This window comes from Panthera onca, chromosome A1, assembly GCF_046562875.1.
Source record: "Panthera onca isolate mPanOnc1 chromosome A1, mPanOnc1 haplotype 2, whole genome shotgun sequence".
NCBI lineage: Eukaryota > Metazoa > Chordata > Mammalia > Carnivora > Felidae > Panthera > Panthera onca.
The window spans coordinates 61,411,351-61,438,070 of record NC_138339.1 but is presented as its reverse complement, the minus strand read 5'-3'; the positions used below and the strand labels follow the sequence as shown (position 1 = coordinate 61,438,070).

General features: G+C 51.5%; 1 protein-coding gene across 1 annotated transcript; it reads right to left on the bottom strand.

The window, feature by feature from the left end:
- Positions 1-13,621: 13,621 nt before the first annotated feature.
- TLX3 (T cell leukemia homeobox 3) lies at positions 13,622-15,939 on the bottom strand. Its single transcript, XM_060633970.2, has 3 exons — positions 15,378-15,939; positions 14,780-15,023; positions 13,622-13,832 (listed from the first exon to the last, which is right to left on the bottom strand). Exons 1-3 carry the CDS (start codon positions 15,937-15,939, stop codon positions 13,622-13,624), a joined length of 1,017 nt encoding a protein of 338 aa, XP_060489953.1.
- Positions 15,940-26,720: the final 10,781 nt, after the last annotated feature.

The window sequence follows — 26,720 nt, the reverse complement described above, 5'->3', positions numbered from 1 at the left end:
TGCCAGGGAAGATTTCAGCAGCAGGTTTTGATCAAGAAACAGGACTAACACGGAGACGTCACAAACAAGGTGAAAGATGGGGAGGGCATTAGGGGTTGGAAAAAAGACAAAGGAAACCAAACAGATTACAACTGACACCAAGTACGTTTTCAAACTTCCTGCCCTAACGTTGCCTTTCTGCGCCTGACTCACCTACTTGTCCAAGGTGACCTTGGGGCCAGGCAGGGATTTCTCTGCAGGTAATCTCCCAGGCTTCTGTCCTTTCTGCCTTCTTGTCATCTGCACTGAAACTGGCCTTGTGTTTCCCACCAGTGCCCTGTCCCCACCCTGCACGCTCCGCAATGCAACTCATCCAGGGGGAGTAAACGTAGCCCAGACCTAACATGTATCTAAATTCACTCATTACTGGAAAAGCTATTGGTGTTGATGTGTAGGGGCATCCATTTTAATTATGGAAAGGGACCTCCTTATCAATTATTTAGAGCCCACAGAAAATAATACTCTGAAAATAAGAGAGAAAAATTAGCTCTGTCTTTTGTCTCCAATTTGACATGGGGGCTGTTATAGTGCATGTATACCACACCCCCCCCCACACACACACACAGAGGCAGAAACACACAAACACTGAGGTCCACCCACCATTTTGATTCTATTCTCCAGATTCTAAGAATGCTGTGTTTTGAAAAGGGATAAAACAGCAGAAATTTAAATATTGGGTGTTTGAGAAAAGCCATTGGAAAAAGAATTGTCATGAGCTGACATAATGGATTTCAAAGAATATTTAGTTGGAGTAACTGATACCCCTCTGAACTCAAATCAGTCTGCAGAGCTAGTCAAAACAAAGTGAAAGATTAGAGATAATTATCCAAATCATTTAGGGTAAAAATACCTTCTGAAGCATCCCAGTAATTGAGATAAGAAGGTTTCCCTGGGCATTCATCCTCCAAAGTTGCTTATTTAAAAAGTGTTCTCACACTTTGCACATGTAATAGTCATTTTATCTTATGAATGTTTTAGGTTCAATGTATCCATGCTGGATTCTGAAAATTGTAGGAAAATGCAGGCAATTTTTAAATCTTAAAAAAAATTGGGGTTTGAGACCTTAGTGAGTTCTTATAATTTTCAAGGCATGGTACCCAGCTTATGAAAAGGCTAAGTCAGGCCCTGCTTAGTCTCATGGTTCATCTTTTGATGTCTTACCTTTTTCATGTTTTGTCATTTTTTTGTTTTTTTTAAATCTTGGTGTCCTATGTGTTTACAAAAAATAAAAATAACTTGGAGCCATATAAACTAAAAAAAAAAGGCTTTGGTGGCAGCACTATGGGTCATTTTTTTTTTTTTTTTTTACTCTCACTACTTTTCCACATCTTAGACATTATCATAACTTTTGAATGGATTCAAAACATATTTATCTTTAAGTTTTTGCAAATGACCATGTGATACCGTAAAAAGTGAAAGCCTCCCCCACTCCAGCATTCTTTTCTCAGCAGTAACCTGAGCAAATCCTTTCAGCCTTTGGTAATGTGCCCATATAAGGTACACCTGCAAGCATGTTTTTTTAATGGGGTGTCATATACATATGATTTTGCAACTAGATTGTTTTACTTAATAATGCATTGTGGACATCTTTCCATGTCAGTAGTTATCAATCTCTCTCCCATTCTTTTGATGGTTGCCTTTCATTCCATAGTATGAATGATTTTATTTTATGTGACCGATCTCTACACGATGGACATATGGTTATTCCAGGGTTTCCTTTCTTACAGCCACTGCTGTGATGAACAAGCAGGTACATGTAGCTTTGGACATTTATGCTAGTATTCCTAAAATGTCTTTTAAAAAAAATTTGAGGTGAAATTCACATGACATTTAATTAACTCTTTTAATGTGTACAATTCACTGTGGCGTTGAGTGTATTCGCAATGTGGTGAAACCACCACCTCTCTAGTTTTGGAACTTTTTCATCCCCCCAGAAAGACACTCCGAACCCACTAAGTAATCACTGATAATTCTCCCCTCCCCCTGCCCCTGACAACCACCCATCTCTCTTCTGTCTCTATGGATTTACCTTGTCTGGACATTTCCTATAAATAGAATCATACAATATGAGACCTTTTGCTTGACTTCTTTCACTTAGCAGAATGTTTTGGAGGTTCATCTGGGTTGTCGGATGTATGGATACTTCCTTCCTTTTAATCAGCTGGATAATATTCCATTGTGAGCACAGACCACAATTTGTTTATCCATTCATCCACTGAAGGACAAAAACCCCATCGCAGAGGGAACAGCTGGGAAGAACCAGGGATTCAGGGGAGCCTCAGACATTGGCACTGGTCTCAGATGTTGTGTCTCTTTCTTGAAGGAGCCTAGGCTGTCTTTCAACAGATCCCGGAGAACTTGTGTCCAAGAACTTTTGTTAGTTTTGTTTTTTGTTCTTCTCTTTTATCCAAGAGTAAGATAAAAGAATCATTGGCCTGCAAGTGCCTTATCATGGTGGGGTTCTCAAATTGGAAAGAATGTTAGGAAAGTAACAGGCTGGATCAACTTTTTATTATGCACGCTAGGAAAGAACCCTACAAGGGATTCCCGCTTCTCCTAGACCAGGCCCTCAGGGGCTGGAAAAGAGGGCACTGATAATAGCCTCTTACACTCCAGCCAGGGTTGTGTGGGGTTGGTGGCGGGGAGGGGGGTGACTTCCTACAATCCAACAAAATATATTTATCTAGGGTCAGTATTTCTCCTGAACACTACAAATGGAAGTTGTAGTCCTCTCTCCTTCTCACTTCATTTTTTCGCTGGTCCCTTAAATCTTAAAAAAAAAAAAAAATCTTTTTTATTCTTTATTTTTGAGAGAGAGAGAGAATGAGAGCAGGGGAGGAACAGAAAGAGAGGGAGACAGAATCCAAGCAGGATCCAGGTCCCAAGCTGTAGGCACAGAGTCTGACGCAGGGTTTGAAGTCATGAACCGAGAGATCGTGACCTGAGCCGAAGCCGAACGCTTAACTGACTGAGCTACCCAGGCGCCCCTAAATCTTTTTAAAAAGCTTATTTTATGCCAGGCACAGAGGATGTAAAGAAGGTAAGGAATGGCCCCTGCTGTCGTGTCACGGTAGGGACGATGGACACGGAAAGAAAGAGTGTCGTCCCTCTGGGGCCAAGAGGACAGAGCAAGGATGAGCAGGCACCAGCTCACCCAGATGAAAATGGGAGTATCCACTTGCTTGTCTGGATGCCCATTTGACTGACATCAGGTGCACAAAGGTGCAGAGGAATAATGGGGTTGTTTGCTTCGCCCGGCAGGAGTCAGCGCTGTGAAGTTTCCACTGACCTGGGTTCAAATTTGGCTCTGCTCCCCAGCTGCATAACCTGGGGCGAGGGCCTTACCGTTAGAAAGGCTTCACTTCCTGCGAAAAATGAGGAACAGGCCAGCTGTCTTCTGCCAAGTGTAGATGTCTATAAGCACATGGCACATAATACTTGGTGAATAACATTCATCCTTTTCCTAGTTCCACCTTGATCCGTCTTCCCCATAGCTTTTGAGCTAACAGCTTCCCCCTCTCTCACTGTCCTAGTCCCAGTTCATCAAAGACAATGGTGCCCCAGGAAATGTCTCTGGAGAGCTCCGGGCTGGCCCTTACTCCTCTCCTACTTTGCAGAAAACTTGGTGTCTTTCAAGTTAGAACTGGCGTTCAACGCTCATTTTATTCCGCTCCCCGCAAACGTCTTCTAAAGGCAAAGCCTCTCACCTCCAGCCAGAGCTCCCTGGAGACCCGCAGCGCCTGAGAAATCACCCAAACCTGGCCTCCCACAAGAGGGTCGTCCTCTCCTGACAAATCGAGCCCGAAGCTGTTAAGATCTTTTCTGTTAGAACTTTTTAACGGCGTCATAAATCTTTTATTAACATTTGGTATTATACTAATTAAAACTGTTCTCTGTATGTATTATTAATTTCCTTAGCACTTCTTGCTGGGGTGACGTTTTTAGCCAGCTAAGCAGAATGTAGCACAGTAAATAAGAAGAAACTCATTTCCAGACAATTAGCCTTGCAGAAAAATAAGTTGGTTAATGGAAGGCATGATGATTACAAATTTTACCTAAATAAACAGGGTATCTTAATGGTAACTCTTCAAGCTAAGTAAACAGATTGGGGTGGTAATGTCCTAAGCAATACTTAAATGTAACAGTTTAATAAATTGGTAAATTACTCATTTCATCTTAGAACAAAATGGTAATACTGTAGTAATAACCTAGTATATATTCCGTAAATATGAAGCATTATCACTTTAGCTCTGTAGAAATCACCACAGTGATATGTCAGCATTGATCTAAAACTGCAGCATTTTATCTCAAGTTTATTACCCATTTTTGAGAATCGCTGAGATTTTCAGAGCATAATGGCAATAAAAGAAGAATTTAAAAAGCGCTTTAATGTGCATAAGTTAATCAGAGGTATCCTCGGGGGGAAAAGGAAATTTGGTAAAACATGAATTATAAGCATCATTTAAACTTACTTTGGACACTAGAGATAATAAATGGCACCATAATTTAGAAATAGCTTTTAACATCAATGACGGTAAGTACCACTTTACTGTTCATAAGAATTGCAGAGCAATGGTGCTGAGGCCAATTTTATTAGCCATTTTTTTCTTTATAAAAGCAATCCAGCCCTTTCCACAACTGAGGAGACAGGAACAAGAGTTACGTGCTAATATGCAAAATGCATTTAAGTTTTTTGAAATAGAGAGTAATAAATTGTGCCAAAAGATAGAGTCTGGAGACAAATGAATGATCATTTAAAAAGGATAAGGCGCTCTCAGAGTTTACATATTTGGGGAAACTTGATAAAAAAAAAAAAGCCAACAAATTGTTCATACATTTTCCCATTTGCCAAAGCATGTGGTGTGCTTTCAGATCCACGAGATGAAGCCATAAATCCCAGCGATTGGGAGATGCTGCAACAGAAATATATTTTTGTAAATTGTTGCCATTGACAAATCATTTTTAAACCATATAAAGTGCAGGTTCAACTTTCTCTTCATGGTGCCCTTCCTGCAGAGAAGCCTCAGACTCTGACCTCTGCTTACCAAGCACAGCCCGACAGGGTGGGGCTGCCGGCTGCCATTCAGCTCAAGCCGAGCAGCTCAAGCTGTGGGTGGGAAGGTCGCCAGGACTCACTGAACCACCTACTAAGTGCCCGGTGTCCTGAGCCTTATGGGGCCCAGGAGAAGCTTGTCTGGGACGGTGCATGGCAAGGTGGGCAAAACCTGGCTGACGTGGAAGAAACAAATCCAAGACGTCAGCCCAGACTTTGACCTTCAGGACTTAGTAACTCCAGGCTGAAGGTCTTCTGCTTGTCACCTGATGAATTTGAGGAAAAAACAAAACAATCCACCTTGCTTGATCTTTAATTCTTGGATGCCATATCGAGGAACACAGATGCCCTCTCCCCTGCTTTTGAACAGGAAGTTATAAAGGGGCTTAGGGTCTTCCTCAGAAGCAGCTCCTTCTGGAGTAGGTGGGGGTAGACTTCAATAATGCAGCGGGGAAGGAGGCAAAGAGAGGGGAGAGGAGAAGATGAAGGCAATGAGGGCAGCTCCCAGCAAGGCTCTTTGCTGTGTAGTTGCAGGCAGAGAGCAGGCCTGCAGGCCTTTTGTCCACCCCAACCCCAGCTTATCTATTTATGTTCATCTTACCTCCAGACGCTTCATCACTGTCTGCTCACAATCTATCACTGACACTCCCTCCCTCAGAGAGAGCCCAGGAAATAGCAAGTTTGCCTGGCCGCTTTGTGGGAAAAGCCACGAGGCTTTTCATGTTTCGTGTGAAAACTACACCTTCCATAACCATGGCTGTCCCATCTCCATAGAGCATTCCAACTTTGGCGGAAGACTTCGGCTCCTGAAACAGAGTAGAGCATCCTGGGCTAGTAGATAGAGAACCGCTGTAGTCAGAGAGCTATGTGACCTTGGACAAATGCATGTTAAAGTCACTGAGCCTTAGTTTTCTCATCTGTAAAATGGGGTTTCAAAACTGTTTTATAAGATTATTGTGAGGATCAAGTAAGAAAATACATGTGATGTATTGAGCAGGGTGCTTAACACACGGTAGGCACTCAGCACATATTGGGTTTCTCCCCTCTGTGGAGGCTGAACGTCTGGATTCCACTCCACCTTCTGTTGGACATTGGTAAGTTATTCGACACCCCCGAACTCAAATTTCTTGTCGTCAAAATGGGATCTACTTTCTAGGTTTGTTTTAACAGTTAAATGAGATCACTTGTGTAAAATGCTTAGTCCACAGCCTGGCCCACAGTAGATGTTCTGGAAATGCTACTTAACTGTTGTTATTTAATAAACATGGAGTGAGCAGTCACAGTGTGCCCAACATCAGCAACCCAAGTAAACAGAAACCCCAGAATACAGCAGAGAAGCTGGTTACTCTTACTTAGAATAATCTAGATTTTCAACCATCTAGAAGATTCTGCATTGGGGAGATATTGCACAGACTGGGTGAGTCAGGGCTCTAAACTCTGACATAACTGGGTTTGAATTCTAGCTCCATCACTTAATGTCTGACCCTGAGCAAGCGACTTGTCTTTGAGTTTGCTTTCTCTCTGGGAGGAGAGCAAGAATAATTTATCTTGTGAAAATTTATCTACCACTGATAATAAGTATAGTAAATGTACCACAGTGCCTATTGTGCATCAGGCTCCTGGTGAAATGCTCGATGGATTGTGTCACTTAATCCTCAAACAACCTTTCGAGGAAGATCTATCCTTACAAAGTACAGACTAACTAGGACACTGAAGCTCAGAGAGGCAAGGTTACTTGTCCAAGGCCACACAGCTGGTGAGTGGTAAAACTGGGACTTTAACCCAGTCCAGTTAAAGCTCCGTACATGCTGTGGGCACTTTGGTAGATTCGGTACAGGCACACGTGTGGTTTGTCTCCTGCACATGCTACCTCTCTTCCTTGACCAGAAGTCCTCAGGGTCTAGCAGCTGAGGGCTACATCATGGCTCATTAGCACCCATGGGGGGTTCATTAGAAACTGTTAGTTAGCCTGGGCTTGGGGAGAGGGCAGTGGAAGATGCCTGAATCCCTTAGGGATTCCCTAAGGTGGAAGGGTCTTCCCTTCAGTGCCTTTCAACCACCTTTAGGTGGCTCAAAACAGCAATAACAGTTTACAGTCCTCTTGCAAACACAACCCAGAATATTCTGGTTTGTATCTGAAGTTGTTTAGGGATGATGATTTTCAAAGCGGTCAGAATTCCCTCTGGCAGTCATGAAGACATTGGCTTTAATAACAAGGAGGTTTGAGGGACGTTTTTGGGTAAAAGCCAATGAGCTGGACTCAGTCCATAAGGGTTAAAGTCCTGGCATCATAGGACTTAGGGATGCCGTGTTACTCCACACAGTCTCAGTTTCCTCATCTGTAAAATGGGGATTACAGTAGTACCTATCTCCTAGGGTCCTTATAAAGAAGTGCCTTCTGGAGGTAGATGGGGATAGACTCCAGAGACTGTGCAGATGTTCCATCAGATGGAAGCTGCTAGGCCCTCTCAGCCTGGGCTTGGGATCCACCATGGGAGAGTACAGGTGGCTATAGTTCTGAGGGGACTCCAGGAGTTGGGGACTAGGTGTAGGGCCCCATCCCTGCTCAGAGTGTCCCCAGCCGCCCCCTCCGACAATGAACTTGAAACTATAGTCATTAATAAAGGCGACCCCTCCCAGAGCCCTCTCCCTGATTCTTCCTGGAGTTGGGTTTCCTCTCTGCTCTCCCTACCCACTGCCCCCCCCCCCAGTCCCATTACTTCCTAGGAACAAAAGTGTGCCAGCTGTGGCAACCGAGACAGCATATGCGAACGCGCGCTGTTTAGCACACTGGATATTCGAGGGTGCCCCTCTGAGCCCACACCTCCTTCTCCAGCCCCAGGGGCTCAGCGGGTCCTGTCTATTAGTACCCAGGAAGGCAGACCTTAGCGAGAGGATTGGGTCTTTTCCTGGAGCACTCCGTATTTTCCTGCAGGCTGCATCTCTGCTAGGAGGAAGGAGTGAATTGTTCCTGGGTTGGGGATGAAGGAGGCAAAGAACGCTCGGCTGGCGGTTGCAGGTTCCGGGCCTTCCGGAGTTTCAGCGCGTCGTGGATAAATCCATCGATCAAGAAGGCTTGATAGCGAAGCCAATATATTCCAGGTAGCGGGCCAGAGCTGGGGCCGGCTTCTTTAACATCAGGGGAGTCTGGGTCAGCACAAGTCTCTCTAATGACCCCGTGGCGGGTTGAAATGCCATGTGTGGCCAGTGGTGAGATACAGCCAGTCCCGCAGGCGGCCAGGCGTTTCAGTCCAGAGCCGAGTTTCAGCGCGAGGTGAACCTGGGCGAGTCTCCTGACTTTTCTGCTCCCCAATTTCCTTATTTGTAGGATGGGAACACAGGATTGTTCTGGGGGCTCAATGAATGGGTTGTTGGAAGGTGTAAAAATCTCCGATCAAATATTCTGTTCAAACACGTTTTTTTCTTCTTCCACCCCACCTCCTCTCCACACCAACTGGGAGCATATCAGAGGGGTCTAATAACTAACTCATTAATTGGCAGCCGGTCTGACACTTAAGAGAATAACTTTATTGGATCATTTCAACTAAAGTGAGCATCAGATATGGCCACTGATCTCAAGGTAACACGAGGATACTGACGCGTCTAACCCAATCAAGCCAGGCCCCAATTCGGGAATGACTTCTCTAACAACGACTCCACCTTTAGTGATGGCAGGAGGAATGGCCTCACTGGGGGACACTACCCTTTCTTCTCAAAGGGCAACACCTCCGATTAAACACCTACATTTTTTAGGAGGCGTTTAATTAGATTTCTGACCTATAAATATATTTTAAAATGTTTTTATTCTCATAATAAGCTGATAATCAGCTGTACCATAAGCCACGGGTTTTTATTTCCCCTGGAAGAGTCCTTAATGACTAGATAGCCCTAATTTTACACATGCGGAAACCAAAGCGCCGAGACGCAAAGCCACTCGCTCAGGGCCACACAGAAAGGGAGTGGCGGAGCTGAGTGAAGAACTTCATCCAGCTACCCGTTGGGTGGCATGGGGGAAGGCACCGATCACTGTCGAAATTCCGCGAGGAATTTGCCAGTTTCTGACCCACAAGAAATTGTGCGACTGGGAGGGCATCGCTGAGAGGAGATGCTCAAACCGAGTGTATGCTTGGAAATGTGCGGCCACGCCGCTACCGGCGGGTTTCGCATTAGGAAACCCGCCTTGGGTGTTAGGAAACCTTCACTACAGAGTGCAGGCGCCTGCACCACGCCGCCGCTCTGCGTTTCAGTTGCGGAGGCCGAGGTTGAGATTCCGGCCAAGGTTCCCAGGAACCTTCAGTGCGGTAGCAACCTAGGCCGGATCTGGGGTCTAGCGGTCTCGGCGGAAGATCGGAGGCCCTGTTCTGAGGCCCCTAACCCGGAGCGCCTCGCCAGACCGCGGCACAACAGACGCTCGCCGCCCGCTGCAGCACCGGCCTCGGCCGCCGAAAAGGCGCAGCTGGCGGTCGGCCCGGCCTGCACAAGGCCGCGTTCTTCGGCCGCAGGTTTTCGAGAAGCGCCGCAGGCCCCGGCAGGCCACGAAAAGTTGCCCGGCCCAGGGGCGCAGTGGGGCCTCCGGGGTCTCACCGCGTAGCTGGGAGCGGCCGAAGCTAAGTCTTTCCGCTCCTGCTGGGAGGGCAAATATGCACAAGCCTGGGGAGGCAAGAGGCGCTGGGCGCCCTTGGAACGCGCCCAGTCCAGCCCGGGCGGGAAGGTCCTTTTAGCTCCACTGATAACTCCCGGCCTCGTGTCCGGGTGGCTGCAGGTGTCCCGTAGGCCGCCTCCCCAGCCTTCACTAGGCTAAGTCTCCCTTTCCTCTCAAGTATTAGAGTGCTTGGTTTGGGGAAAAGAGATCGAGGGGTCCGCAGCAGCCGCGCGCCCCAGAACTAATTTCTGAACTTCTTTGAGGCTTCGTTTTTCCAACGGCAAAGTGATGCGGGGCATCCACACCCCGCAGAAATGTGTGGGTCATGGTAAACCACACTGCATGCAAAGCTTGCTGTCCCTGGCCGGTGCTGTACAGGTTTTTGCTGAAGGGGAATCGTTTCCACTTGAGGGACGCGAGAGGGTAGCCCCAGAGCTAGTGTCTGTCTGTTCTTGTGACCGGCCGTGTCCCCCCAGACTCTACTGGCTTTGGGGCCTCCCGGGGATAGTTGAGCACAGCCTAACTCCTAGCCTCTGGACCGTCAGCCTCGCCCTTCTTGGCTTGGGGCGCAGGCATCCCTGCCTGCGCGTGTGCCCCCCGAAACCAGAGCACGAGGAGAGCGCGCGCGCGCGCGCGCGCGGTAACAGTCTGCGCAGGCCGACAAGCTGCCTCGTGCCTCCCAGTGCGGCATCTGTAAAATGGGTGTGGCTTTAGAGATACTTGAACCGAGCACGGGGAAGGGCAGCGAGTCCAAGTCGTCAGCCTTCACGCAGAGGCCTGCTGCTTCTCGTCCTTAATTCCCTCCGCGGTGGGGCTGGACATCCACACGCACCCGCTGCCTTTGGAGCCTCTGTTGCTTCCTTGGGCACAGGTGGGTCTTAGATTTGGGAGCAGATCGCCAAGGAACCGTTCATGTGGGCTTCTCAGCCTACTCCAGATTCTCTTTCCCCTACACTCAACCTTAAGGGCGCCTGACTGATCTGGATATGTGTGCGCCCAGACTGCCCGGGAGGGCCGTGAGGAGTGGGAGCTCTTAACAGGGCATCAAGGGGCTCCAGTCCCGCAGCCACAGTGGAAATAACCTCCAGGCTTTGCACGTCCGCAGGAGGGGGTTAGGCACTAAACACCCTTGCCAGCTTAGCAATCTATCCTTCCCTTTGGGGGCGCCCACACTGCTCTGGGTGGGCGTGAGTGAGCCACAGTCCCCAACCAGCCCCACACCAGTGGGCTCAGCACCCTAACTCAGAGGGACTCCTAGTCAATCTCTGGCTGGGGAAGGTTTGGCTGGAGGCAAGCGCTCAGAGAGGACGCAAGCCCCAGAAGCACCCGGAGAGGAAAAAACTGATGTCCCTGAGAGCCGAAGCAAGACTAGGTGCCCATCCCTGGGGCTTGTCTGAACGCTGACCCCAGGTGAGCCTCTGGGTCAGAGACCTTTTGCTCAAATCAAGGCAGCAGAGGGAAAGAAAAAGACGTGTGTGTGTGCCCCGAAAAGGCCCAAGATTCAAGGGTTAGCCTGGCAAAACAAAAATACTTTAGAGAAACAAAACCACTAAGCCTTATTATAAAGAAAAAGATTAAAAGTGAGGGAAACCGGAAGGCGACGCCAGTCTCTGAGGAAGGGGCCGCTTGGCCGGCAGAGGCAAAGAAGGTCGTTCTTAGATGCTCAAGTCCCCGGGCGGATAGCCCACATTCCCATCCCGATGGGGCGTCCATCATGCTTTTTAGCGGAGAAAAATCTTAGAAGCATTTCAGGGAAACACCAAGGGAAGGGACCTGAAGGTCTGAGTCCCTCTAGTCTCTCTCTGGGGGTGTCTGTAAGTCACCAGCGACCCGGATTCCGGGCAAGGCTTGGAGGTGGAGGCGAAGGCAGCAATGATGGGAGCCGAAGAGGTGTTTCTCAGACTACCCGCACCCCTTTCTCGAGCCCCGCCAGTGTACAGAATCCCGCAGCCCGCGTCCTGCGAAGGCGCCCAAACACGCGAGCCCCGCGGGGCGGCGCTTGGTCCGGAGGGAAGCGGCGTGATGAAGCGGGTGAGGCTGTCACAGCGCCCGAGGGACAGCCCCAGAACTGGTTAGCCTCAGGAAGCTAATGGGAGCTCGGCCAGGAGGAGGGCACGAAGGAGACGAGGAGCCAGTGACCGAGAGAAAGACAGAAGCAAAGAGATTCTGAGACCAGAAGGAGAAAGCAAAAAGGACAAGAAGAGGGAAGGAGGAAGACAGGTGAAAAAGAAATCGGGGGGGGGGGGGGGGTGGAGAGAGAGGATGGACGGGAGAGTCTGAAATGGAGGGGGGGGGGGAAGAGACGACAAAGAAAGAGTTGGAAAAACTAAAAGCAACAGTAAACGAATTATACAGGGAAGCAAAAAACTGTAAAGGAAAAGCAAAAGTCCTAGGAACACAGAGACCAAGAGTAATGAATAGAATAGAAAATAGAGAACATCGTAGAGAAAGAAGTGGAGAGGCCAGACATAAGAAAAAATTTAAAAGACCTAATAAAAGGGAGGAACAAAAATCAGGGAGCAAGAGGAAATGTTCACGAACGCTTCGACCGTGTGTCTTGTTGGAAGGGACCACCTAACGCCCAGCGCGTGATCCAGAAATTCCCAGCTTCCGACCGGAGGTAAAGCTGGGTGAACTGGGCCTGGCTGCTTTCACACCTGGGCTTGGTGTTCCCGGCGTTCTGGGCGCCCCGCCCCTCTCGTGTGCAGTGACGCCGCCCGGGTGCGGTGACGTCACATGACGCCACGCTCCACCTGTGGTCCCACGCAACCCAAAAGGGTGCAGGTGTTCTGAATTTGTGGCCCGCACTTACTCCTCAGACGCCGAGCGTTTGGAGACCAGGAAGCGTGCCGATTCTGTGCCCACGGCCCGCCCACAGTGCGCCCAGATCCCCCATAGCCAGTCCTTCCGTCCGCCCAAGACCCGAGGCCTCACTGGAAAAAGAGGACAGTGGGCACGGGGGTGCGGGCTTCGAGTTCTTAGAAGTTCAAGGTCGCGGGGCCTCTCACCTCCTAGGTGGGCCCGGCTACTGACGACCTGTTGGCCCACCCGGGGCCTGTGATCCCCAACCCTGCCTGGCACAGGCCTGCGACCTCTGGGCCTAGAGTGCCCTTCCCACGTCCGCCTTACACCGCCGGCACCCAAACTGCCGGCGGCCGGCACGCACTGACCTGCACCGCGGATCCTCCGCGGGGCCCGGGGCCGGGGTCGGAGCTGAGGCGAAAACCGACGAAGCTTGGAGATGTGGATGCGCCCCGGTACACTGCGGCTCGGCCTCCACCGCCGAAAGGGTGGGGCGCAGGGCCGGCCTCGCCGAGCATTATTGGAACGAAAACGAAATAAAAGCGGCGTTAAGTGAAATAGCTAACTTTTTTATTAAATAAAACGACTTAAATAAAAGGAACGGAAAAGGAGAGGAGTGGACCCAGCCTAAACGCAGGGTGCCCCAGCCCTGGCGCTCCCCCCCAGCCACCTGGTCGGCCGCCCCTCCTCTAGCGGCCCCCGCGGGGGAAGCAGGTGGCCGGTTTCTAAAGAAAAAAGCCAAAACTTTTATTATTTACACGTTTGGGCAAAAGTACAAAGTATAATACAGGCGCCCGGCCCGGGGGGGTGCGGGCGAGGGGCGGAGAAACGTAAGGCGCTTTCTTTGTCAGGCCCGGGCCTGGGGCGGGACTGGGCGCGGGGCGGGGGCTCGGATTGTGCAGCCGCGCGGAGCCCGGGCCCAGCCCCCCTCCGCGGCCGGCGGGGATGCGGCCGCGCCCCGGGGCCTACTGGAGCTCGGAGGCCCCTGTCCCTCTCGGCCTCGGGTCCCCCCAGCCCGGCTGGGGGCCCGGGGCGCCCCGCCGGGTGGGGGCGGCGATCCTTGGCGATCCTTGGCGATCCGTGGCTCACACCAGAGAAGTGACAGCGGGGACCTTGGAGCTGTCCTCCTCCCAGGGCTGCAGATTCTGCAGAGCAAACAGCGACGAGTTGTGCAGACAGAGAGGGTCGGGCTGGATGGAGTCGTTGAGGCTCTTTTGGAAGGCGTCGTGTTGCAGCTGCAGCATGAGCCGGCTCGCCTGCTGCCGCTCCGCCTCCCGCTCCTCCGCCGTCTGCCGCCTGCACCGGGGGAGGGAGAGGGACAGCACCGTCATGCACCCGGCACTGCGGGGCCGCCGGCGGGGCCCCAGCCCTCCCGGGAGCGGAGGCCAGCCGGGAGCCTCGAGGCGCAGGACCCGTCTGCACCCCTGCTGGCGCTGTGCGCCCGAGGCCCGCGCGTCCGGGGAGTGGGTTGGCATCGTTTATTTTTGTTGTGTGCCGGGCGGTCGTGGGGAAGGGACTCCGCCCGCCGCCCACCTGCACGTCCGCGTATTGTGGCTTCGCCAACAACAAAGATGTTTCTTTTGCGGGACAACAAGGGCAGGGCATGCGTGTAACTGACTCAGCCCTGCGGGCAGTCGGGACGCTAGGGTTCGCGGGTGGGAGGGCTGGCTCTGCACTGCCCGCGCGGTGTCCCTGGGCCAGGTCAGCCTCATCCAGTTCTCCCAGGCCCTTCTCGCACCTCTCTTCCTAAACGCGATCGCTTCGCCGTTCACGGGTTGTATGGAAATAGGGATCGGATAAAAACGGGGCTGGAGTCAGGATGGGGAGCCACAGGGGGAACACGGAGCCCGCGCGGACTGTCGGAGATCCGAGAGGGCTGGTGGGAGGGAGAAGGAAAGTGCGAGAGACCCAAGGGTGGGGGGGGGGGGGTGGGGTGGATGCTGGTGAAGGTGCAGGTGAGAGGAAACTGAGCGGCCCCAGAAGCGGAAGAAAACACGGAGAGTTGGAGAGGCGCACGAGAGCGATACAGGGATGGGAATGGAGGAGAAGCCGAGGCGCGAGAGAGTGGGGAGAGAAACAGGCCGGCGGGAAGGAGACAAGGGAGATAAAATTTGGGAAGGAGTGGGAAGGCGCAGCCCTGGGAGGGCGGGTAGCCGGTAGCCCAGAATGGGGAGAGCGCAAGGCTGCGGCGCGGGGCAAGGTGAAGGGCGGGTGCAAGACGGGCTGAGCCGGGCCTCTCTCACCGCCATTTGGTCCTCCGGTTTTGGAACCAGGTCTTGACCTGCGCGTCCGTCATTTTGAGGGACTTGGCGAGCGCCGCCCTCTCGGCGGAGGCCAGGTACTTCTGGCGGTGGAAGCGCTTTTCCAGCTCGCAGATCTGCACCCGAGAAAAGGACGTGCGCGGCTTCTTACGCTTGGGCGGTGTCCTGTTCTGGTAAGGGTGGCCGATGCGCCGGGTCACGGTGAAGGGCGTGAGCGCCGCCGCCGCTGCGGAGACACACGAGGCCCCCTTAAGCCCAGCCCGGCTCGACTGCCTTTCAGGCCCCACGCGGACCCCGTGCCGCCCGGTTGGGCGCAGGGTGCTCCGCTATTTCGTTGGTCCCCCGCGTCCCCAGCGGCACCAAGCCGGTTGGGAGATACTCCCCTCTTCCCCTGGGCGTAGGCTTATTTCCCCGAAACTCCCTGATTTTCCTCCCCCTACGGTAGCCCGGGGCCCCGGGCACTAAGGCCTCCGTCGCGCTTGGGCCTCCGGAATCGTTTCCCGGAGTGGAGCACCTAGGGCGCGGCGCCTCTGGCCCCGGGAGGGCCAAGGCCCGGCGCTTGTTCGCTCGCCCTGCTCACCTGTGAAGCGGTCTTTCACGAAGCGGCGGCTGCTCTCCATCCAGGGAAAATTGAGGCCGCCCAGGCTGGAGACCGTGGGCACGGAGGGCATGGCGGGCAGCGCGCTAGGCAGAGGCGGTGGCACGGCCCCGGGCAGCGGCCTGTGCGCTGGCACTCGGATCACTCCGGCGGGCGCCAGGCTCAGGTTGACACTGTAAGATCCCGGGTCCTCGAAGGGCGCGCCGAGGCCGGCAAAGGAGGCGGGCAGAGACGGGTATGTGGCGCCCGGACGGCCCCCGGGGGGCCCTCCCAGGTAGCTGGCGCCGTCGGGGCCCCGCGGGGCCGGTGCGCTGTCCTGGTCCGGGCTGTTGAGGATCTGGTCGATGCCGAAGCTGATGGGCTCGTGCGGGTGCGGGGTCTGCGCACTGGCGGGCGCCTCCATCCTGGGCGGGCGGAAGGGCTGGGCTGGGCTGGGCGGGGAGGCGGCTGGGTCCCTGTTACGGCGCGGCCATGGAGCGCCCGGCGCCTCTCGTTGCACTGAAACTTTGCCAAGAGTGCGCGGGCCCGACAGGCTCTGTGTCATCTTTCTTGAACCGAACCTGGAGTTTCCGCTGCTAATTCCTCTCCCGCCGCAGCCATTGGCTGCGATCAACAAGCCTCTCTCCTCCCATTGGCTCCCGGCTTTCAATAAAGGCCTAATTCATGGAAATAGGAGCTTAGGGACTGTTCCAAGGTGACATCATTTTAACAAACGAACAATAGGTCAAATTTATTAGCCGGGATAATGGGCGGCGGATATTAGCGCCCGAACCGCAGCCTCCCAAACCCGAAATCTAACGAAGCTGCAATTAGCAGACGCTCCCCGCTCCTCCCGGCCGGGGCCGCTTCCCCGGCCGCAGCGCGGGGCGGGCCAGGGCGCTCTGCCGGTGAGATTGCCTCTTGCTGAGGGGGGTTTCGTTTTCTTCCAAATTTTGTCATCTGGGCAAAAACCAAACCATGCGAATCCTCTCCATTGCAATGGAGTGGCAAGTCCGGAATGACCCTGTGGAATCCGCGGAAGCGTCTTGGACTCTCCACCGCCGCGGCAGCAACGAAAGGAGCGCACTACCCCGCACGAGCTCCGCGCTCCCAGCGCGCCGCGTGAGGGGAGCCCGCCGCGTGTGCCGCGCTCCCGAGGACGCCGACCCGCGTGGGGAGAATTCGCCCCCGCTCGGGCCACTTTGGAGGCAGTCGCCGGCTCCCGCCAGGCGGACCGAGGTGTGACCCCCCGAAGCCCACGCGTGCCTGGCCCAGCTGGTCTAGGGACCCAGGGTCCCCCGGTGGGGAGCGGGGATCCAGCCCCTCGAAATTCGTTGCAGGATGGACGGGACTATGGTCGCGCGTGGGGACCCGCCCGTGGCACGGCAGGTGTGGGGATCGGGGTGCCCGAGAGGCAAGGCGCAGAGGCTGTTCATCTTTTAAGAGCGGGATTTCTTTGGGTAACGGGGGCTGCGAGCCCCTCCCGCTCCCGGCCAGCCTGAGTGTTGAACCGCTCCCTCCCTGCTCCGCTCACGCTCTCAGGGACTGTCAAGGCGGGTCGAGGGGCACCGTGGACAGGACAGGACCGTACGCCGAGAGGTCACCCCCAGCGCCAGCCTCAGCTGTCTCCCCTGGAGGAGACATACAGAATCGTTTTCTACTCGCGAATTCTAAAATCGTTAGGTGCAAACTGACTGCTGCACCCCTGGCCAGGCCCCTCTCGCTCTCCCTGTCTTGCGGACGTGGTGAGAGCTCTGATAGGCGGTTGGCCAGAAGAGTGTTCACATTGGGCCGGTCACTTTCTAGTTCAGTGACCTTGGGCAAGTGACTTCATATCTTTGGGCTTGGTTTTCTCGTTTATAAAATGGGCCACGCGTGCATTGCAGGATTGTCGTAAGTCTTGCGTGAGATATTGAGAGAAGGTAGGTAGGGCTTAGGGCCTGGCACACAGTAGGCACTGAGGGGCTGTGGCTGCCCTCCCACTCCCACCCGCAACGTGATGGTTGACGTATTATTCTGATGGTTCTTGTTTATCTGTTTGCAGTTTTAGGTTATTTGCAGAGGCTCAGTATCTTGAACACAAAAATGTTATTTATTTGTCTATCCGCAGGGTCAGTCTTAGAGGACCAGGAAAGGACCAGCATGTTGGGGGTTCTTCCTAATAATCTACCCCCAGTAGCTCAGAGGTTTCAAGATCTGCAGTCTTAAGGCCTGGGTTCCTGAGTCAGGTCACCGCCCGCTGAGTGACCTTGGGCTAGTCGCTGGCTCTTGCTGGGTGGAGAGAATGAGGCCACTGGAAAGTGAGGCACTGGTGAGGAGGGCAGGGTGCCTGGGGCAGGACAAGCCCTCTTTCCTTGGAAATCCAAGAATCTTCAAATGGAACACTGACTCCATACTGGGGGCCTCCTGCTTCTATTTCAGGCTCTGCCACCAGTGGTTTGGGGACTGTTTGGCCCCTCATTGCCCCTCCTGGAGCCTCATTTTCCTTATTTGTAAAATAGGAAGGGTAATAGCTACCCCCAGGGTGGCCGTGAGAAGTAAATGAGATAAGGTCTGTGGACATGCCTGTGAGGAACTGGATTATATAATAATAACTTTAACGACAACAGTAGGGCTGCTGTAGGTGGAGAACGTAGTGTGTGCCGGGCAGGGGGTGGGCATTTACTTATTTCTCCCAACCACCCTGTGAGGGAAGGCTGTTATTGATCCCATTTTTTACCTGATGAGGGAACTTCAGGTCAGAGAGTTCATGCAGCTCACAGCCCCCCTTCTCCAGGGCTAGGGAGTCACCTCGCCTGCTCCATTTCCCTTCTGGCATCCAAAGCCCAGGGTTCCAGGCCTGTCCTCCCCAATTCCTGGTTTTGTTAAATTGGGATAACAAGGCCCACCCCACACAGGTATGTGGGCATAGAATTAGGGGCGCCTGGGTGGCTCACTGGCTAAGGGTTCGTTCGACTTCGGCTGGGGTCATGATCTCCCCGTTCGTTCGTGGGTTCGAGCCTGTGTTGGGCTCTGTGCTGACAGCTTGGATCCTGGAGCCTGCTTCCGATTCTGTGTCTCCCTCTCTCTCTGCTCTTCCCTGCTTGCACTCTGTCTCAAAAATAAATAAACATTTAAAAAAGTTAAAAAAAAAAAAAAAGAATTAAAGAGAAGTGGGTGATGTGGCCCACACTGCCCCCAGGGCATGGTGACTGGCCCAGTGCTTAAGAACCTTTGTTTGCCAGCTGTGGGCTTGGGGAATTCACCCTTTTTGCACGTCAGTTCCTAATCTAGTAAAGCAAAAGTACCGATGTCATGGGATTCAAAGAGCCCATCCAGGTGAAAACAGTGCAAGGCAGGGGCAGAATTCTGCCTCGCCACCTGGGTCCCAGCTTTCTGAGATGCCTAGTTTCGTGGTCATCCAGCAGTAGGCCACTGATAGCAACCCCCCTCTTTCCCAGTCCAGACAGAGCAGAGAGGTTAGCCAGCTCAGGAAGGGGAGTAAATGGGGCAGATAGCAGTCCCTGGGACAGGGGTTCTCAAAATGTGTGCCTGGACCAGAAGCAGCAGCAGCACCTGGGAATTTGTTAGAATTGCAGATTCTTGGACCCTAGCCCAGACCTCCTGAATCGGAAACTCCAGGGTAGGGCTAGGCAATCTGCTTTAACAAGCCCTCCAGGTGATTCTGATGCATACTCACATTCGGAAGCCAGTGCCCAGAATATTGTCCATTTCATCCAAGTTCTCAAATTCGTTGTAACAATGTTGTGGGAAGATTCTTCCATAATTGGAAACTCTCATGTGAATCTGAGCTAACATCCTCTGCTCTCCACTCTCAGTGTTTCTCAGTTGTGTCTTCTCTTATCATATTTGCCAAAGGTTTGTCTATTTTACTGGTCTTAAGGAGAAGCCTTTTATTTCCTTATCTTCTTTTTTATGTCATGTCTTTGAGGAATGTTTTGATTTATTTTCATTAACTTTTTCTTCTTTGTTGAGGTGAAAATCTAGTTAATGATTTTTATCAACGTTTCTTGTTTTTTTTTTTTAAGAAATATATAAAAGGTCATAAATTTACCTCTAAGCACCTTTTGCCCAAATATGTTTTGATGCGTAATTGGTGTTCCTGAGATTATAAATTTATGCTGTCCCTTCTTGCCTGCTATGAGTTGAACAATGACAGACACATATGCACATGCCCAAGAAGAGAGATTAGACGATGAAAATTCTAAGAACTGGGGTTGTGGGGGCCAGAAAGATTTCTGAGTGCAATGCACTGTCTCTTCTTCCCCTTGGAGAAGTTGGGAGGACCGGTGGACTGGTGGGGGCCTTGCTGGGAGACATCCAGGAGAGAGGGGTGGCTTCAGGGCTGGAGGACAGGATGTTGGGATTCCCAACTGCCCATGTTCAGGAGGCCAAGTTAGTCCAGTCTCGTTTTGCCGCTTATTTCTTGGGTGAATTGGACTCAATTTCCCTATCTATGAAATAGGGGTAGAGATTGAATCAGGGCTCTTAAATATATTTGGGTCAGCGATCCTATTTGAAAGGTTGATGAAAATGTTATGGACTACTTCCATAGACAAAGACACACACACACACAATTTGGCACACATAACCGTGTCACAGGTTGCTTACCTGTCCACCTTCCACTCTTTGTTTGCACACCCGGGTTGGAAGTTTCTGGGGGCCCTTGCAGTTCTCAGGATGGAAGGCTCTAAAGATGCCTGCCCAAACTTATTCGCTCATTCATTCATCTATTCAACACATATGTACTGAGCACCTGTTCAAATTTTCTGGACCGTGTCCCAACTTTGGGGCTCAGTTTGCCCATCTGTTAGTGGGAGTAAGGTAGTTTGAACTCTTTGTTGCTGCCTCCCCATGATGGGAAAGACTAGGGAGGGGCCTTCCTGAGGAAGCCTGCAAGGCCTTCTCGACTCTGCCAGCTGGAGGAAGGCAAAGGCCACCTGGTACTGTGTGGTCTTTGTGCCCCCCAGCACCAGTCACGAGACTCAAAGGACAGTTGGTTGAGGGACATGAATCTCTCGCCCAGGGGTATGCAGCTGAGAAGGCTGGAGTTGGGATTTGAACCCAGGGCTATCTTAACCCCAGAGCCCATGCTTTTCCCTTTACCTCATTCTCCCATTTCTACTCTGGGAGCAGGTAGTAAGGACTGAGGGGGCAGGGAAGATTAGTGGAGGAGCTGGGTGAAGGTGCCCGGAAGCAGAGGCATGAGGACTGGCCATGGTGGGGCTTTCTGTCCCTTCTGCTAGTCGGAGGGCTCCTTCGGGACACAACAGCATTGACAGCATGTTATTCTATGTGTTGGGGCTGGGCCCGCTGGAGGATCCGCATCACAAGTTTGTGGTACTAACCTGAGGAGCACACAGCAAGGTCAGATGAAGGGATGGGAAAAGGGATCCAAGTGCATCTGGGATTGTGCGCATACGCGGGTTCAGCATTCACTTCCCCCAGCTCTGCCCGAAGCTGGTGCCTTTTCCATCTTTGAAAATGCAGGTCAGTTATGGCTCTCTGCCCATCCTCCAAAGTAGCCCCCTCTCCCCTGTCACTCTCTATCCCTGTTTCTTTTTTTTTTTTATTAAAATTTTTTTTTTAATGTTTATTTATTTTTGAGACACAGAGAGACAGAGCATGATCAGGGGAGAGGCAGAGAGAAAGGGAGACACAGAATCCGAAGCAGGCTTCAGGCTCTGAGCTGTCAGCACAAAGCCCGTCACGGGGCTCAAACTCACAAACCGTGAGATCATGACCTGAGCTGAAGTCGGTCGCTCAACGGACTGAGCCACCCAGGCGCCCCATCCCTGTTTATTTTCATCCTTACATTCGTTGCCTTTGAAACCCATCTTATTTATCCTGTTCGCCAGCTCTCTGAAGGCAGGGACTTTGTCTCATACTTTATCTGTGGTAGGCGAATGAATGAGTGAATGAATGATTTCCAGGATCTTTGTGCCGAGTCCCACCGGGGCCCTGGCCTTGAGGCAGGGAGGCTGGCAGCCATATCAAGAAGCTGGCCATGGGGCTGGGGGTTAAGACAGAGGGTGTGAGACAGGAAGGGAGAGGGCTGGGCGGATGCGGAGGGGTGTGTGAGCAGGGACCAGGTGCAGATGGCCGAGTGCAAGGAGAGAGGGACTGGTCAGTGCACACGGGCGCAGGGGAGTGAGATTAGGCACTGAAGGCAGCCACATGTGAGGGCCATCTGGATACCCCCTAAACTGATCCCATGCCCTCGTTTCCCTCCACCACCCATCAGCCATTTTCTCCATTTTGTGTTCTACAACTTTCCTCTCTTCCTGACAGATTTCTCTACTAAATTTGACTTCGTTTCAACACTTTGGTTGGGCAAATTACATTAAGATGGATGTTGCAGGTACCCTTTATGGTTTATTTATCGTGATACTGTTGTATCTCACGCTTATAAATAACTTATGTTATAGCTTTTGTTTGTGGAAATGTAACTTACATATTTTATTACGCTTTCTGTAAACCTCAAAAAGAATCTTGTCAAGGAAGCGCTCTTATCAGCAATCCAAACTATGGGACGTAAAAACCGACACTACCATTATTTTTTAATATGCCAAGGAGGCAGGTTACTCTTGCTGTAGTTTGAAAGGTTTGCTGTCATCGTAAACTTGCACCTCAATAAAACATTAAAAAGTCTCAAGAACGATTTTATAAAGTTCAGGGAGGAGGGTGAATCGGTGGCGGAACCCATGGACACAGCATACAAGGAACCCAGGTGTTGGACTGGCCTTTCTTTGAGAGTGTCCAGCTCCATTTGGGGCTCCTGGAGGGTTCCAGGCCCACCTCCCCATCCACTGGCCCTGAAGTCCGGTGGTGAAGCACCCAGTTTAAGGGATTATAAAGGATAAGAGACATGAGTTCTGGAGTCAGGTTGATCTGATTTTTTATCAAGAGAGAATGTGAATCGGGGAGAGGGAGAGATAGAAGAAGCTTAAGCAGGCTCAATCCCAAGAGTCTGGGTTTGTGATCTGAGCTGAAATCAAGTCGGACACTTAACTGATTTAACAGCCCAGGCGCCCCAGGCTGACCTGATTTTGACCCGGCTTGTCCACTTGTTAGCTATGTGGCCTGGGGGAAGTCATTTAGTCTCAGTTTTCTCATCTCTAAAATGGGGATAATATTACTTACTTGATATTCTAATTGGGAAACATTAATTTAAATGGGGTAGGTATTTGCAATGCTCAGTGGCTGCTCAATAATAAATGTGCTTATAATTAATTTTTGCCTTGAAACTGTTACTTTCTCCCTTTCTACTCACCTTGCTCTCCTCTCCAGGTGCTCTCTCCCACGTCACTGTAAGGAGCTGAGTTCTCCCAGAGGCTACCACCGCCAAACTGCTGGACTGACCTCCATCTAGATAGGGTTTCCATCTGCCAGATTTTTCACTTTCCCAGTTTCTCTCATCCAGACTATCCTATTCCTTGTTCTCATGCCCAGCTCTCTATTGGTGGGTAACTAATCCTCAAGGGTCTCAGCTGATGGCTATATGCCAGGCCTGTTTTGCACGCTGAAAGAGACCTTCAGTACTGCAATCCAGTGGCACTTCTAGGTTGGCAGGGCCAGTGGAAGCGAGTCTGGGCGGCCAAGAGGGCTCTTCTGGGCAGCTGGGATCATCACGTGGCACAGGGACTCATGCGCTCTCATCCCCCCCGCCCCCGCATCCTAGAGAAGCCTGAATGGCAAACACAGAAAAATGGAAACATCTGGAATATAAGCGGGATACAGCTTTCTCAGGGTCAGGTTCTTAAGTCAGTGTGGAAGGCAACCATCGAGCAAAGTCAAAACACCTTCACACCGTTTCTTGCTTGAGTATCAACTGGAGCAGTTGGCTAGATGTAGACCCCGCCCCGATGCCACTGCACCAACGATACTTGTCTGCACGGCGGCCTCCCGGGAGAATGAGGTGAGCCAGCACTGGCCTGCACCTCCCACTGCACCCTCACTCTGACCCGGGAGACCTGCCTGCGCTGTTTATTTCTTCCTGTTGCTGATTGTGAGTTACATACTCCTGTGACCTCGTTCGAGTACATAACAGATCCAACTAGTTCTCCTTTGTGTAGATTCCACAAGTGTGGGTGTGCCCTTGAACGCTTGATTTATCGCCGGCATAAGGTGTCCCTCCAGAGAACTGTTTCCCCAGGAGTCTTCAGGGCAGGCTGTGGGTGGGGGCACAGTTCCCAAACAGCTTCGGTAGTGGGGTGAGTGCGCACTGTAATGTGCCCCGGAAACATGCCAGCTTCCCTACCATCTTTTCTTCCTTAGGGCACAGGATGGAACTTCATTCACCCTCCAAAGAAAATCAAGATTCCTTTCGAGGTTTCAAGGGAGAAACCTGTAGTCACACTTAACCTCTCCAGTAAAGGCTGGTTAAGAGAGCTGTGGCAAGCAGCTTTGAAAATGGCGTCCGTAGATCCCTGCCTCCTGGTATTCAGGCCCTTGGGTAACCCCTCCCCTTGGGTGCGGGCTGGGCCTAGCGATTTCCTTCCAAGGGAATACGGCAAAAGTGATGGGATGCCCCTTCTGAGATGAGGTAAGAGGCTGGACTTCCAGACTGCGGCAATGTCTCTTCGCTCTTCTGCTCGCTCTTGATGAAGCCAAGACGCCATGCTGCGCGCCGCCCTATGAAGAGGCCCATTCGGCAAGGCACTGAGGCTCTCAGATCACCAATCTGTGAGGAGCTGACTCCTCACCATGAGTGAGTGTGGAAGCAGATCCTTCCCCAGTTGAGTCCTGGGATGACCACAGCCCAACAATGTGGATGGCAGTCTGTGAGGGACCCTTAAGCGGAGGATCCAGCTACATACAGATTTCTGACCCCCAGAAACCGTGAGATAACCACTGTTGTTCTAAGCCAATACAGTTTGGGGTAATTTGTTCTGTAGCAACAGAGTTCAGAAACACACATGAAAGTGGATGTACATATTAACTGGCTTCAACTCACCATTCTTTTTTTTTTTTTTTTTTAAAGTATTTATTTTTGTTTATTTGGGAGGGAGGAAGAGAGAGAAGGAGAGAGGTAGGGAGGGGCAGAGGGAGAGAGAGAATCCCAAGCAGGCTCCATGCTGTCAACACAGAGCCCAGTGTGGGGCTGGATCCCACGAACTGTGAGATCATGACCCGAGCGGAAATCAAGAGTTGGGATGCTCAACCGACTGAGCCACCCAGGTGCCCCTCAGCTCATCATTCTTAAATCCAGGTCTTCTTGGAAGAAAGCAGGAATTGCTTTGAGGTGAGAGAGATGGGTTCAGATCTCGCCTGTGTGACCTGTGTAAGCTACGTACCACCTATGAGCCGCGCTTTCCTTATCTGAAGGGGGAGAATAATGCCGTCTGCCTTCACAGGGCTCTTGTGAGGACCAAGGGCGATCACACATGGAAGGGGCATGGCAGATGTTCTGTTAAGTATTTGCTATGTCTGTTCTCAGCCTGTGTGCCGCCTCGAGGCGTGCTGTAAATCTCCACCAAGAGCAGGCTGAGGTTGGCCGTCAGGGCAGGCCTGACAAGTCCTCCTGTGGGAGCGGCTCTCCAAGGCCAAGGCTGATGGTGCCTTCCCTGGCTGGTGTGAAACCACCAGGTGACCTTTGGCAATGCCGCCAAGAAAAGCAAGTGTGCATTGTTATTTTCTTGGGAGCATTTCAGTGCAGATGGTGTGGTGCTTTCAGGTCCAACTTTTGTAAAGAAGTGTCGGGGGGGGGGTGCCTGGGCGGCTCAGTTGTTTACACATCTGACTTCGGCTCAGGTCATGATCTCATGGTTCGTGGGTTCAAGCCCCACGTCCGGCTCTGCGCTGACAGTTCAGAGCCTGGAGCCTGTCTCGGATTCTGTGTCTTCCTCTCTCTCTGCCCTTCCCCTGCTCACACTCTTTCTCTCTCAAATATAAACAAACATAAAAAAAAATAATAAAAGAAAGAAGTGTCAGAGTGGGACAGACCTTCTATGAAGCACTTTTGTGAGACGAATATGCAGTAATAAGCCCCTGAGAAACAGACGTCCTCAAGTCGGACTTGCACAGATAGTTGATGTTTCATAAAGTTTAGAGTTTGCCTTCTCAGGGAAAATTACATTTCCCAGTGCTAAAGAAATATAGCATAAGGCTAAGGCCTCCTTACTCATTAAATACCAGAAGTCACCCTATCTGTAACACACATTTCGCTGATTTCTTGGGTTCACATAGAGAAGGAAAACATTTTGAGATAACCTTGGGTGATTTTGCTTTTATGTGACAAGCCTGTTGCTAAACTCAAGTACCAAGAAAGGTTTCAAGAAACACTAGTCTGGGAAACATGATTATCACAGGAGCCTGTGGATTTACTACTTCTTCACCAGTAAGGCCAACCTTTCATGTCTTATTAGAAATAAAGGGCACGATATTTATTACAAGCCTGAACCGTGTAGACAGGGCAGTGACATACAAAAGCCGTAAGACAGTGGCAAGCTCAAATTAATAGCCTAGTTACAGTCTATCACAAACTGGGAAGGCCTCCTTCATGTCCTGGGTTTGGGTTAAGCTGCAATCCCTACAGTAATAAGAGTTTTTGTGGACGGATGGAAACCTGATCCTCTGAAAATCCAGAACTGTTTTGGGTGTCTCAAGAAGGCAAAGCTGTCTTGGATATAGATTTAAAAAATTTTTTTTTAATGTTTGTTTATTTTTGACAGAGAGAGAGAGATAGCGAGCGAGCATGAGAAGGGGAGGGGCAGAGAGAAAGGGAGACACAGAATCCAAAGCAGGCTCCGGGCTCTGAGCCGTCAGCCCAGAGCCTGACGCGGGGCTCAAACCCATAGACTGCGAGATCGTGACCTGAGCTGAAGTCGGATGCTTAACTGACTGAGCCACCCAGGCACCCCTTGAATATATATTTTAATTAGACACCTTCAGCTTGTCCTACAAGTTAAGTGGAGGCAGAAAGACCGGGTGTCGGCACCACCCAGAACTTCTTGCAGGGGCTGCCTGACTCCTGAAGGAATATCTCTGCAGGCAGTAATTGCACAGCTTAATTCTTCTAGACCGAACCACTTCAGATTTATGCCAGTGAAAAGCAAACGTTATTTGTAAGTCATTTAATTGTGTTACTGTCTCTCAACTTTATCAGATGCTGCTGAGGCCAAGAGGGCTGCGTGCAGTCCTGTGGGATGCTTCGGAGCGCTCCCAGGCTCGTTCTAAATACCCACAGCTCCGAGACCCCAACGCTGCTGCTTTCAGACTCATAAGAAACGACTAACTTAATGGGTTCAAATGGTATTTGTCTCAACTCAGGATCCATGTTGAAGGTTGCATCTCCAGCACATTCACAACCTTGATTACAACAGAGTTCCATTAACTAGCACACAC